We start from the raw sequence: 14159 nt of genomic DNA on the forward strand, positions 1-14159 counted from the left end.
CAATATGTCGTTTACAGTGCCTGCAGCATATACACCAGACTCTGAGAGTAAATGTCGAAGCCCTGCATGTCCATAAAAGTAACTATTCTGATATATATAGACATATTCACAATGAGTTCTATGTCATTGAAAATGGCTACGCCCGCTTCGCGATCCCGAAGGGATTTATATGACATAGAACTCGACCCATGGTTAGAATGTCCTCGCAACCCGTAATTTTTCTTAATCACCGTTATATACAGCGGACCGGTTTTTCCCGCCAATTTTTTTTTAGGTGTTAAAAAAAAAAGTACCAAGTATTTAACCCCCGAAGGGATTAAATACCCAGTACTTCTTCTTTTTGTTTATTTTTTTATTTTTTTTTAGTAACAAGTTGGTTAGAACTGTTAACACATATTTATTCATTCTTCAGCCTTATACAACATTTTAATTTGGTTCAAAATACGTAACTTTTCATAACAATCATCCATAGTTTCATAGCCATACAATGTCAAAAAACGCCCAAGATCTGGGTATTCTTGTATAAACATGTCAATAAGAACACGACAAAGTGAAATTTGTGAATTAATAGCTTCGTAATCAACTCTCTCCATGTCTATGTACACTTCATTTGGATTAACTGTAACAACAATTTCAATAGTATCATCTAAATAAACACTTTGTAAAACTTCTAACAATTGATCAAAAACAAAATCAGAACCATCAAATACATGGTTTTCACGGCTATCATTTAAATTGTCAAAGTCATCGTACTCCGGGTCTCCTGGATTTGAATAACGTATTTCCGGCATTGATTACAGGTAGTTTTTTACATCATGCCAGATGTAGCCTAGTTCTTCTTCTAGGTGCTTGTCGAGGACATCGGGCTCGGCGTACTCGTTTCTTGAATGCCTAAGTCGGGTGAGCTCGGCCTCATTTCCGGTTTTCTGTGCCTGGGAGATGAGTAAATAGGTCTGTACTTGATCTTCGACCCTTTTCCGGTTTTCACCCTGTGACATGTTTAATAGTGCTTGCTCAATTTTTTTTCGAGCTTCCTCAGTAGACATGCTGGGAGTCTGAGAATGATAAATATCAGAAACTGTACTAGGTCCTGCTTCTTCATCTTGTTCTGAAATGTGTGGAAAGTAGGTCTTACTTCCGGTGTCTGCACTAGTGAATGGCTCGCTGACTTTCGGCACGCAGAAACTAGCACCCTCGGGAGCATCTCCTGACATGTCTGGCTTACTTCTTTTTCGGATAGGCGACAGAGGAGGGGTGGGGGGAGAGTGTCTTACTTTAATTCCCAAATTTCTCAGATCAGATGGTAGTTCTTCTTCCGGGTACCACTCAGACATTATTTCATCTTCCATCCAAGTATTTTGTTGTGTCTGTTTGATTGATGTGCTTGTTATTTTTGGTGCAAACCTTTTGCTTTTTTGATCATAAGCTTCTTCCATTTTTGAGATGGCCTGGATGATGGCATGGATGGACTTTTTCACCAGGTAACTGCCTACCATTGTCATACTGGACAGCACACGATCATACATTTTGTAGACCTTGATGAGGCGTACCTTTTGATATTTGAGCTTCTGAATGATGTAGGCAGGCATGTTTTTTACTTTGTATTTGTTCAGTGAATGATCCAGCAGTACTGCATTGTCAAAGTCCCAAGCCCATGAATAGTCACCAGCCCACTGCATCCATAAAGTGATGACCCTCTGCATGTCTCTGTTGATGAGATTAATTGGATACCTGTCTAGGCGATCTGGTTCTAAGCAGAGATAACGGTCCAGGTCCACACCCAAGTTCAACATGGCAAACTGTCCCCTATCTTGAGCTTCTTTCATTTCATCTGCCCAATATTCTTCCAGAGAGACGTAGTTCTGAGTTTGCTGCATGAGAAACGGAAGTATCACACCCTCTACCTCAGACCGGAAGTCGTCGTCTTGCAAGTTGCTGGCGAAATGTATGTCCTTGTCTAAGTCTGCTTTTATGAACGCGAAACAATTTGCGAAAAACCTGGGATTTGCATCTCCTACGTCTTTCAATACCTGGCTTTCTTTGAGATCTTCATACGAAATCATCCGGTTTCGCAGCCCTGCCTCCTCCTGAGAGTATGTTGCCCAAGGTTTGGTGTTACAGCTCAAGATGATTGGCGTTCTGTCAAGAAATCTAGGGTCCCTGTGTTTGATGTTTACTTTTTTTTTCATTCCCTCGGTGATCGTCTTAAATTCTTCGACCTGTTCTGCCTTTACAAGGTTAATTTCTGGGATTATGATCACCTCTTTGCCAATGCAGTCCTGGTAGGCGAAATCTGCCGATGGAATTGTCTGGCCAACCTTATTTGGGAAGGGTGTGAGACAGTTGGCCCAGTACGTCTTACCGGCGTTTGACCTTCCATGAAGCATCAGAGTGTTGACTTTGTTGAGTGTTTTGTTCAGTACCAGATAAATGTCCAACATTAGTCGTTCTGGAGGGATGTCTTGTTCCCTGCACCAATGTACAAAGAGAGAGGCGGTTTCCTGGACAGTCATGCACTTCATGTCTTCGTAGTTTGCCTTAATGAAAGTGTCGACATATGTGTCTCCCCGTGCATTTCTCATAATGTTCATTTCATTCAGAGCCTGACCTAAAATCATCTTCACGTTCGGGGCTGTCATAATGGAACGCCACTGTTGAAGTAGTGCTGTTTGGAGAGGCTCTTCGCGGAGAAGGCGTTCTAGGACCTCGTCTAATGTGACTGCGTTGTACCGTAGCAGCATGTCGATGACGACCTGAGTTTTGCGGGCTGTAGCTGTGATCGCGACTTGACCTTGTGGACGGGCTGTTGGGGTCCCAATCGATTGTTGAAAAGTCGGAGATTCCGTATTGGTCGGGGTTGTAGCTCGTGTCTGGGCTGCTTGGGCTGCTAAGATTCTCCCTATTTCCCCTCCTCCTGTTTCCATTGAAGATCTCGCGTTCGTATTCTGAGCCTCTTCTTCCTCCCAATCTTCTTCGAGTACGTTCCGGGGCTGATGGAGTTGATGTTCTATGCTGTCTGGGTCCTCTAGGTGTCTGATGGTGTCCAGCATATCCTGAATGTTGCACCCGGCGAACACGCGTGGGGGTTGCAGGCAATAACTCAGTAGCCCTTTGAAGTTCCTGCATTTCTGAGACCGCACGGTCAATCCAGGAAAGTATGGCTCCATCTCCCTGAATACTTTCTGTGCTCGATTCATACTGTAAACTCCCCGGTGTAATGACTGGCTGAGGGTGTGGACGACGACATGGAGATGCATTGTTTGGAAATGACAAGTTGGGTCTGAATGGCCGTCGTGCCAGAAGCAAGCACTGGGCATGGAGTTTAAAATATTCTTCACCGCATTGACAATGTTCCTTTCGTTCAAGGTCATACCGTCGTATATGCATTGTGGGGGTGGACCACTGCGACGTCACTATAGAGTGCAGTTTGTTTGCAGCGATGTTCTCGGCTGAAACGTATTCTTGGCATACTCCGTTTTTTGTTTTGATGATTTCACCGTTTTTTGTGAGTTTCAAGTTTTTTGGGGCAATAGCAGCGTGGATATTGGGTATGTTATCTAAACCGCAGATGACAACAGAGTACAATGTGCCTGGAATCAGTGGGCAGTCCCTGATCTCGACGATGTCTCTTTTTGGCTTGTATGACTTGTAGTCGTAACTGAAATGTATTAATTGATAGTATTAAATGGACGTTTACCACTAGTATATGTGGCACGCAATGGACCGATATTTCCCCCACCCCCCATTACTTTTTAGCTCATTTATTTCTACTTTAAGTAATTGAATTTCTTGCATGAGATCGTTGATTCTTTCGAACCAAGACGGATTTTGATTTGGTACTTTTGGGAGTAGTTGGCCTGACACAAACAATTGCTGATTTCCTGGTATTTTTACATCAGTATCCATATCAGTATTGAGATTAAATCTAATCTCTGATACACTTTTCTCATTTGTTTTTTTGTTTTATTCTCTGAATTTATTTTGAATTTGAATTTGACTGAAATCTTGTGCCAAATTGCCATGACTATCAGACAATAATTTTATTTCGTCATCTATTTTCGTGGACAATAATTGCTGTTTTTGTTCAAGAGTGGAAATTGCGGTCTCAGCATTGGTCATTTTAGTAGTATAACTATCCCAATTGTCCGCTATTTCTTTCACTTTTTCGAGCTGGGGTTTCAATAATTCTAAGTTTTGGCCTACTGTGCTTACTTTATCTTTGATCCCTAGCGCTGATGAATGCACTTTACTGATTGAATCTAATGTTGTTTTTTTTAAATCAGATAATTTAGTACCGTCTGATGGTACAAGAGCGGTCAGTGTTTCAAGGGAACTTGTAGGTATTGATTCCATAAATACACCTAAAATGCATTTTTGTAATGTATTGTCATCTTCCCATTTACAATTCAAGTTCCCTTCCATGTCAAAAAATAGTGTGTCATGCGCATCTCTTAGCAAAAATTTTATTTCTTGTCTTTCAACTTTTTCAATTTGAACTTTAAAAAATCTAAAATTTGTCCAGTTTACCCCAGCCCCCCAATTATGTTCTGTTGATGACAGTAATTGACCATTTCCCTGAGTATAGAGTCTGACATTATCTTTAAACCAAACATAACCTGGGGCCGGTTGCTCAAAAGCTCTGTTAAATATAACGCTACGTTACCTTAATAGTCCGTTAAATCCTTAACGGAGCGTAAGATAACGCTCCGTTAAAATCCTGTTGCTTAAAGAGACTTAACGCTCTAGCTTCAGTAACAAGGTTACAAATCAGAAAAAAAAGAAGAATGGCACCGAATTGCTGGAATAATTTCCTCTTTGGGCTTTGCCATAAGATCTGCAGAAGAAGTATCAAACAAATGGCAGAATATAAGAAGAATTGCAAAGGAAGAGGTGACAAGGTGAAAATATTTGTTTAATTCTTAGATATATAGAATACTGCAAAATAATAAATAATACCAAATGTCATCTTTAAAACAATAAGATATTGTGATGTTGATAATTTCACTGGTTTGTTATGTTGTTTTCATTTGAAGATTTTCACAGCACACAAAATCATTAGAATTTTTTTGTTACTAAACTGTAAGTTAAGTTATTGGTCATTGAATAATAAAATTTTCTTAAAAATTACAGTGAAAAGCTGCAGAGACGCGACAGTGGTAGGGGCTTGGCAAGTCTAAAGGTTGCATCGGAGCAATCACAGAGGATTGTCTCTGTTCATGGCAATGCAAGCTTCAGCGGCATAACAGGAGGGACGGACACTGACGAAAATGGTTTGAATTTTTGCAGTGTATGAGTTTGAATAATGTACGATTGCTAACACTGCTATATGGAAAACCCAATGTTCTAAAAATAAACGTACATCATGTTGCTATTAATAGAAATATATTATTACTGAAAAGCACTGACGAATAAGTGAAATTTTACTCTTCAAAGCTGCTTAAACATAAACATAAACATTAACACATACCTGTTATTCCATTCACTTGTCGAAACATCCACAGTAATCACCATTTTTTGTCAGTTTTATAGAAACACGATCACATGTCAAGATCAAGCATTTAACTCCCAAGTATAAATATCGCAAAGACAACTATATCAAAAATTGAATTGCGACGCAGTGACCTCCCTTTACGAGCTGTTGCAAAGTGACACAATATTAACTGGAATACATTTACATTGTTACTTAATTTAATTGGAATAGAGATTTTGTCATGTACAATCGTTATATACATACAACTTAGTTACAAGTGTATATATATTATACATTTAGTCGACTTTCAAAAGCATGTTAATGGCATGATAAATCGATAGTCATTAACTGTCAATTGACTTTTCTGTCTTTCTTGTTGGTAAATTTTGAAAGAAGTCAAAACGTACTTTAATTCTTTGTTATTTAATACAGATTTTTAGAAACTTATTATGAAATAAGTTATATGATTTCTTCAATATACAATGTTGTTGTGTTGTTCCTTTATCTTGAAATAAACGTCAACTTATGCTTTTTAATTGCAGATGGTTTGAGCTGTATTGCTAACATCCCATCAGTGGTCCCACAGGAGGGAGAGGAGCCCTCTGATTTCGAGCCAACATGCCCAACTGAAGTGAAACAGGACCCCTGCACCTCGAGCTTACGGGCAACGTTTGCAGGGAGAGCTTCTGTGTTAGTTTATCATTTTCAGTAATATGGTTATTTGTTCTCTATACAAAATAATATATTTACTAACGTGTAACTGTCAAAGTGTAAACCGGCTTTTGTGTTGATATGGAATGCGTATACGAACCAAGTTTACGGCAGCTTCTAGAATATCCATTTAACAGTTTTAACTTAACCTTGTATTGATAATTGCATTCTCTGATTTTATGTTTGCAGACCAAAGCGGAAGAAACCCCTAAGCGAGGAGGTTGCCGAGTGGCAAATTCGTTTCTTCAAATCTCAGGTGGCATTGTCAGAGAAGAAGGTATAAACATCATTTATAAAATCAATTTCCTATTATTTTTATTGTTTTCGTGATTGTTGCAGCTAATTATTATTATTGAAAGTAATAGAATTAGAACTGGAAGTGAAGTAGTACTAGTTATAGTACTAGTGGTAGCAGTAGTAGTAGTAGTAGTAGTAGTCGTAGTAGTAGCAAAAACAGCAGCAGTAGCAGCAGCAGCAGTAGCATTAGTAGAAGTAGTAGCATCAGAAGCAGTAACAGCAGCAGGAGTAGTACCATCATCAGCAGTAGCAGTAGGTAAAGTAGTATTAGTAGTATCAGTATCAGTAGCATTATTATTATTATTATCATAATTATAATTAATGTTATTATTATCAGTATTATTATTATTATTATTAAATTAATTAGTAATAATAATCTTTTTCAGCAAAAGCTGGTTGAGACACAGCAACGGGTACTAGAGAAATATGAGAGGCGTTTGGACAACGAGGACGTTGACTCTTTCATAAAAAGCCAATTTTTCAATTAAATTAAATTTAATTGTATTGTATTGTAAATAGATATGTAAAAATGAAAACGAACAAAACAAACTGTTAAAGCTATTCTTTATTACAGCATGATGATGATGATGATGATGATGATGATGATGATGATGATGATGATGATGATGATGATGATGTAAACTTGATGATGTGAACATGATGATGATGATGATGATGATGATTATCTGAACATGATGATGTGAGCATGATGATGATGATGATGATGATGATGATGATGATGTTGATTAAAAGTAACTGTTAACAATAAAATCCCGTGTCGCTGTTCCAGTACCAACATCATCCTGCACATTATTATCAATGTTTTGTATGACATCTACATCATCTACCTCTGGCATATTAAACATGACTGCTACATTATGTAGAATTGCACAGGCTGTAACTATGCGACAGGCCTTGTCTGGACTTAGTCTGATCTGAAATAAAAATAAATAAATAGTAATCATAGCAAAGTTTTTAATATCATCACATATGATAAAGGCGAACAGTAAAGTTAAAAATGAAAGCAGTCACTTTATGCACTTAAACTATAGACTGAATAAACTTAGTCCGAGTATTCAAAAAACATATGCAAGAAAGTACCTCACTGTGCAGCACGTGGGAGCGCCGCTTGAGCCTACCAAAGGTCCTTTCTATGCAAACCCGGGTTCTAGTATGGGCTAGCTGGTACCTCTCCTTGGCAGGAGTGTCAGCGTTCATAAACGGCGTCATGAGGAATGGCCGTAAAGGATACCTGTGGCGGGGAATAAAAACAATATCAATAATAAAATTGACAAAAAAACAACAACGTCCCGATGTTACAATCTTGTAATCATACGGGCGTGTGTAAGATTGTTTATACTCGCCCTCGGGCCTTGCTCATTCAGCGATTGCTCCCTTAAGGATATTAGTCATTTCAATTTTTGGAGCATGCTGTGCACAGACAGAATGTAACCCTGGTTTGAGCTACCCTGGTTCTTTAACGTGCATCAGTGTATAGCACTAACCCCCATTTAACGTCCCTCCCGCGAGACGATTAGTACGTTTAGTGATGCGACAGGGAATAAAAACATGCGACCCCTTGATTGAAAGTGAAGTGTTAATAATTAACAACTAGACCACGGTACAGCTACGAATTTCATCTGATGACATCATGCTTTGTATATGCTACTTACCCACTATCTCCAAGAAGCACCCCATCTTCCATACATTGATTGTCTCGTTGTAGCCTGTTGCACAGCCCTGATGTCCTGAACACGTGTGCATCATGGCACGAGCTCGGCCAACTGGCGTTGACACTTGTGAACAATCCTGGGAAAATAATGATTTAGTTATTTACCAATTAGATTAACAGCACGTTCAGTCTTACAATTTCATGACATGATTATAAACAACATTCGCATTTTTTTAATCATCAATTCAATTCAAACATTTATTGCATGAAGGCCTCCAGCCCATATCATCAGGGACGGTTCCTTAATGTTCTTTAATGTACAATCACAAATGTAAGTTTATTTGTGTCGATGTCGGGGGAGAGAGGGAGCACTAAGAGCTGTATGTCCCAACTAAAATCCCTCAATCATCAAATTGAGCCATCCCTGCGTATGGTTAGGTTAGAGTGGTAAACTGTATTAACTTAAATGAAAAACAATTAGGGGACCATTTGTAAAACGTTCTATGATAATTGTCACATTCTGACCAAACCGAATATGCCCAGTATTGATCGATAATCGGGGTAAATTTCAGATTTTATGACCGTTTCGGTCTAAGACGAGTTGACAAAAAATATTTGATAAAGCGTTTACAAGAAAAGGATCTTTAGAATGTTTATGGTGAAATTTCAATCATTTTTTACCTTCATGATCGCAAACTGCCTGCATGTTGATACTATGATAGCCTTTTCGGTTGACATAAGCTGGCTCATCAACAGAAGGGGCCTGGATACGGATGTGTGTCCCGTCAACGCACCCCACTACGTGAGGGAAGCCTGCCGATGTGAAAAATCCGCTCTTCACTCTTTTCTTCTCTTCGCCGGAAGGCCATACAATGAATCGTTTCATTCTTTTGCAAATAATATCTGTCACGTGGGTTACCACACGAGAAACTGTTGATTTGTGGTAACCCATGCTGTCTCCTACAACATTGAAAAACGCCCCTGTGGCGAGGAACCGAAGGGTTATAAGAACCATCTGTCGCACACTGAGGGCTCTGTTCCGGTGAGTGTCTCTTTTTATGTCATCCTTCAAGATATCCTCCAAAAATGCTACGCCATCATTTGTGAAACGATACCTATCGTGCATTTCCCCATCATCAAGATGCTGAACATGAGGAGTATGTCTATACTGACGCTGTTTCCTTACATTTGGTAAAAATACACCTGCCATGGTAAAGCTGCCGTTAACTTGAATCGAGGTTCTTATCTCAATTAACTTTAACGGTCAGTTCCACCGTTAACTCCATCGTTAAAACTTAACATTTCTTTGAGCAACAGAAAATTAACGCCATGTTGAAATATAACGGACCGTTAGCTGTTTAACGGTCCGTTAAGCCTAACGGAGGTTTTGAGCAACCGGCCCCAGGCCAACATATTCGATTGTTTGTGGTTTGTTCTTCAACTACTCCCTTTTGAGCTGTGGCTAAAGCATGAGTTTTATTTACTGATAACCCTAATGGTGTAAAAATATGAAGGATTATCCAGTCAGAAATGTGTGCATAACTGTAATCAGCAGAACTGTATGAAGTATATGTTACTTCTAATGCTAATTGAAGTGCGTTTACAAATTCGTGTAGACCTACATATTCAGTATATTTTAAATTTGTTAAAAATAAATCAGCTGCATCAGCTGAACGTTTGTACCTTTCTGCCATCTAAGATGTTCTCGCTCGTTTGGCGGGTGGGTCAGTGAATATGTCCTCCTGTGTGTCTTGTACGTGTGATAGTCCGTCCTGTGTTTCTACGACTACGAACTCTGACGGGGTTGGCGCAATGATCTGAGTGGTAAGCGTACTCTCTTGCAGCTGACTAGCAGACTTAGTCCACAAAGGTACTTTACTATTTCCCTTATCAAATATTTGATCATTTACTGTCAGAGCCCTATTTACAGTTTTAAACTTTTTCATCAAGCCTGCCTCATTCAGACGCCTTACGGCCTGTACATCTCTAATGTCACACAAATTTTTATTTACACTACCATACTGATCTAGTTTGGGCCAGGGTACGTAATTAAAGTTGTACCCATGCTTTTTACGAGTCCATACTGAGTAGTCTTCTACCCCTATGGCTCTCCAAGCCTCTGCCGGACGGAGATTTCTTAGGTTCGTTACCCGGACGTCACCTTCTATTTCCGGTACTGCTTGTACCGGAAGTAGTGGACCTACATCTGTCGTCGTCTTGTCATCATGGTCAGCGAGGGCCTGTGTGAGTACACCCTCTTTGATTATATAGTCTATTACAGACCCCTCTGTATCCTGCTCCATATTGAGTACATCCTCCATTAGAGCTATCTCATCCTGCGAAAAGCCCATGCCTTCCATAGCGGTAGCATAGAACTCTGGGTTACGCAACTGATTAGCATTATCTATATCATCATTAAACTACTTCCGTCTCCGGCGGCGGACGTTACTTCCTGTACTACGCTAATATTATCTACTACATTAGGGGCTATGGTGAACCCCTTCTTTTTCAGTTCACTCTCGACTACTTCCTGCATGACCTGGGCGGCGGCCATGGCTGCCGGTTCTAGGGGCTAGTCCGTCATTTCCGGTCTCTTCCATCAGATACACTGTGAGGGGCATTACGAAGTTTTCGGCATGTACACCGGGATTATAGCGGAGTATATCCGCCGCGGCATTTTCATACGGATCATAATAAGCCCCATTCATACGCTCTCCCTGATTACCTAGCATTAACATTTCTACTCCCATGCTTGGTGAGAAGTAGAACTCAATGGTTGACGTATAAGTTACTTTAAATTGAGCCCTACGCATTGCTTTACCCCTAGCTGTGAAGAAAGGGGCAAACCGGAAGAAGACAGGGGTCGGGGGGATGATGGGAGAGCGGTTCTGTTGGGTCGCCATGTTTGCCTGAATACCCCATACTGAGTCTAGCATTTTATTGGCCAAATTCAAATGAGTTTTATTACATGGCAGAGTGTGCATGTCTGCGAATGAGCCTGTCGGGATACGGCCTGAGTCTAGTTTATGGCTGAAGTTAATATCTTTGCCAGTATGCCAACAATGCATAGAAAACAGACCGTTATACACGTCAAACGCACGTATGCGAAAGTCTCTCTGGGGTTCATTACGGGTACTCTGATACATTTCACAGGGAAATTGAATTTTAACCCTAGGTAGCAGACCCTCCTCCCATGTATCTGGCTCTACTTTCCGGAACCCCTTATTTATTTCGAAAATAGAGTTAGTTCCAATGGGCACAATGTCCATAAAGATACCCGATTCCTGCAAATACAGACATTAACAGGTGCTTTCCTCCTTCGCAAGGTATAACTCCTTGTAATTCATCTCGGTTACACCAAACAATTTCTAATGCTTTTGCCAGCAGACTCATATCGAAGATTACCGGGGCGTATTGTTGTCCTAAGGCATTCATGCACTCTTTAATCGCAACAGTACAGTGTATATGGTACTATAATCAGTTGGTGTTGCCATGATTATGGATATTAAATGCAACATTTGAGACACTTGCTGTTGCGTCAAACATTGTTTTGGCATGAAACACATCCCATGGTGGATATACACTTCGTTCTGAAAGATCATCACAGAACACTGAGCATCGGCCAAAACTGTAAAGTAACTCTTTCAATCTTGATTGAGTTACAGCTGGTGTGACAGTTGGATTAACTTCCTCTAGAGAAACAACAGGTTCAAATGTCGGGACGCAATTTTTGTCGATCTTTGCAACCTTGGAATCTGCCTGTCAGCGCTGACCTTTGGTGAAACCAGTATAGATGTCATGGCATGTGTCGTGCCCTTGCCATCAGTTGTTTTTTCGTTGTGATCCCAGTTGTCTGCTACCCCTACAACAAGTTGGCCACCATCACGTTTGTGTGTTATATTGTCAGGAACAAGACCACCTGTTTCAGTTATGCATTGTGTTTTGATTGCATGTTCAGCAGCAGAGGAGAGAAACATTCTGAGTTCCGAATATGAAATTCCGTACCCTAGACTATTCATATCTTCAATTAGGTGGCGGCTTCCAAATTCATTATACAAGTGCACTGTAAGTCCAAGATGCTTTGGTGATTGAATTGAAGTGACTAAATTTGTAACATCACATGCAAGTGCTAGGAGTTTAACTTCTTGTTTATCATTTGGAATTTCAGTAGCATTTTCATAGTCCTTAGAATTTGCCATCCAACATATCATTTTGTATAAGAGAGGGTCAACAAACTTCTTCTGAGATGACAGAGACATTTCATCAACAGAAAAGTATTCTCTATCAAGTTTTTCAGTATTTCGCAAGATTCGTCTTCTTAATACCCCAACAGCTTTGTGTACTATGCTTTCGTCAGAAGCTAGGTCAATTTCAATGTCCTCATCACTTGAACCATGAAAACTTTGTTCCAACTCTTTGTAATCTCTCAAAGCTTCTCCTACAGTAACATCTGTTGAGCAAACTAAGTCTGATTTACCATTTTGATACACAAATGTCAATTCAGGCCATACATCTTGCAGAAGAATTTTGAAGTAAAAGCTTCTGTATGTTTCTACATTATCACCAAAGTCTTCTCTTGCGATTTCAATAAATATTTTCCTCAAGTCAGAAAGTTTGTAAACATTCTTTTGGTTCATGATAGAGTCTGCATACTCTTCTTTTAATTGAAAAGCTGCTGATCTATATCTAAATGAGCAACGTTGCTATTAATTTGGTCTGTCTTCAGGTTAGTATCATAATATTTGGTAAGACAGCCTTTCTTTCGGTGATAGCGAGCCTCCAGAGCCACAAGATCCCCATTTGAAACACTTCTAAGCCTATTTATCAAAGAAGTGTCATTCTTTATTTCTGCTGCTTTCAGGACTTTTGAGTATGTACTGTTATGACTTGAGTCAATTGACGTTTCTACCATGGACCAACTCCTGCCTGGTCTTTTATTACTTGGGTCCCTTATTGTATCACACTTTTCACCACAGATGAAACATTGTGACTTCCAGTCAAATGCATTTGAGGCTGATCTTCTTGCTATTGTGACATTTTCATTGTTATTTATTTCAGGATCAGTTTTTTCAGACTTGATGAAAATGATTGATGGTACAGGCTTTGATATGTTGCTCTACAATTACGATGATAACGTAAAGGAAGTGAGCCATCTTTTATAAATTCTTGATTGGCCAAAATCTGGCTGCCTATATAGTCGGCTCTTGCTTTACATGATTGGAAAAGAGTGTCAAGTTTTGAAAGATTTGGGTTCCGTACACATGGGTTACTGGTAGAAAATCCTTTTAAACAGAAGATGCATTTCTTAATGTTAAAGTCATAGTCATTATTTTCACTACTGAGATCATCCATTTTCCTGGTGGAAATGTATGACCTCTTCGCATCAGTCTTTCATCTGGAAGTAAAAAGAAGTATATTTAAAAACCATAAATACTTTCCAAAAACAGCAATAAAATTGGTTGCTTTGTTTTATATAGCTTATAATCTAATTGATAATACTATTAATAATTAATTAAACTATTAATTAAGAGTTTTATTGGTTTAACAAGTTATACTAATTTTTTATGTCTAATAACAGTTCTGATTGTATGTGTTTTGAGACCAAAATAACAGTTATATTTAGGTTATGAAATATATCTGGTAACTAGTGCTTATCCGAGTACTACTCAAGTTAAAAAAAAAATTGAAAAGAGCTACATATGTAACTTTATTTATTGTCATTTTCATTAAAATTATAATCAAAATTAACTGGTTGTATTATAAAATGCCATTATTGTTATGGTTAAATATCAATATATAATTAGTCTATTGGAATAATAGATTTCTTTTTATTGTGGATTTTTTTTAAAAGTTGTTTAATTATAAAAGAATCAAAGATTGATTTTCATAAAACTTACCTTAGCCAAAAGGATGTTCCAATTTCTTCATTTCTTTGATGAAAATGCATAAAAATGCAATGATATTGAACAATGACCTTCTGTTGTTGACATATAAACCATGACAAATGTT

At 38.9% G+C, this 14159-nt stretch overlaps 3 protein-coding genes across 3 annotated transcripts; 1 reads left to right on the forward strand and 2 right to left on the reverse strand.

Moving 5' to 3' along the window:
- Positions 1 to 342: 342 nt before the first annotated feature.
- Positions 343 to 5601, reverse strand: LOC128243832 (uncharacterized). Its single transcript, XM_052961802.1, has 2 exons — positions 5468 to 5601; positions 343 to 3658 (listed from the first exon to the last, which is right to left on the reverse strand). Exon 2 carries the CDS (start codon positions 3369 to 3371, stop codon positions 795 to 797), a length of 2577 nt encoding a protein of 858 aa, XP_052817762.1. The 5' UTR covers positions 3372 to 3658; positions 5468 to 5601; the 3' UTR covers positions 343 to 794.
- A 332-nt stretch (positions 5602 to 5933) lies between these two features.
- Positions 5934 to 6966, forward strand: LOC128244538 (uncharacterized). The gene is made up of 3 exons (XM_052962538.1): positions 5934 to 6160; positions 6371 to 6458; positions 6865 to 6966. The coding sequence occupies exons 1-3, from the start codon at positions 5934 to 5936 to the stop codon at positions 6964 to 6966; spliced, it is 417 nt and encodes a 138-aa protein (XP_052818498.1).
- Positions 6967 to 7197: 231 nt separating this feature from the next.
- Positions 7198 to 9360, reverse strand: LOC128244539 (putative nuclease HARBI1). Its single transcript, XM_052962539.1, has 4 exons — positions 8832 to 9360; positions 8152 to 8287; positions 7580 to 7730; positions 7198 to 7413 (listed from the first exon to the last, which is right to left on the reverse strand). The coding sequence occupies exons 1-4, from the start codon at positions 9358 to 9360 to the stop codon at positions 7225 to 7227; spliced, it is 1005 nt and encodes a 334-aa protein (XP_052818499.1). The 3' UTR covers positions 7198 to 7224.
- Positions 9361 to 14159: the final 4799 nt, after the last annotated feature.

Source organism: Mya arenaria, chromosome 8 (assembly GCF_026914265.1).
Source record: "Mya arenaria isolate MELC-2E11 chromosome 8, ASM2691426v1".
NCBI classification, from domain to species: Eukaryota; Metazoa; Mollusca; class Bivalvia; order Myida; family Myidae; genus Mya; species Mya arenaria.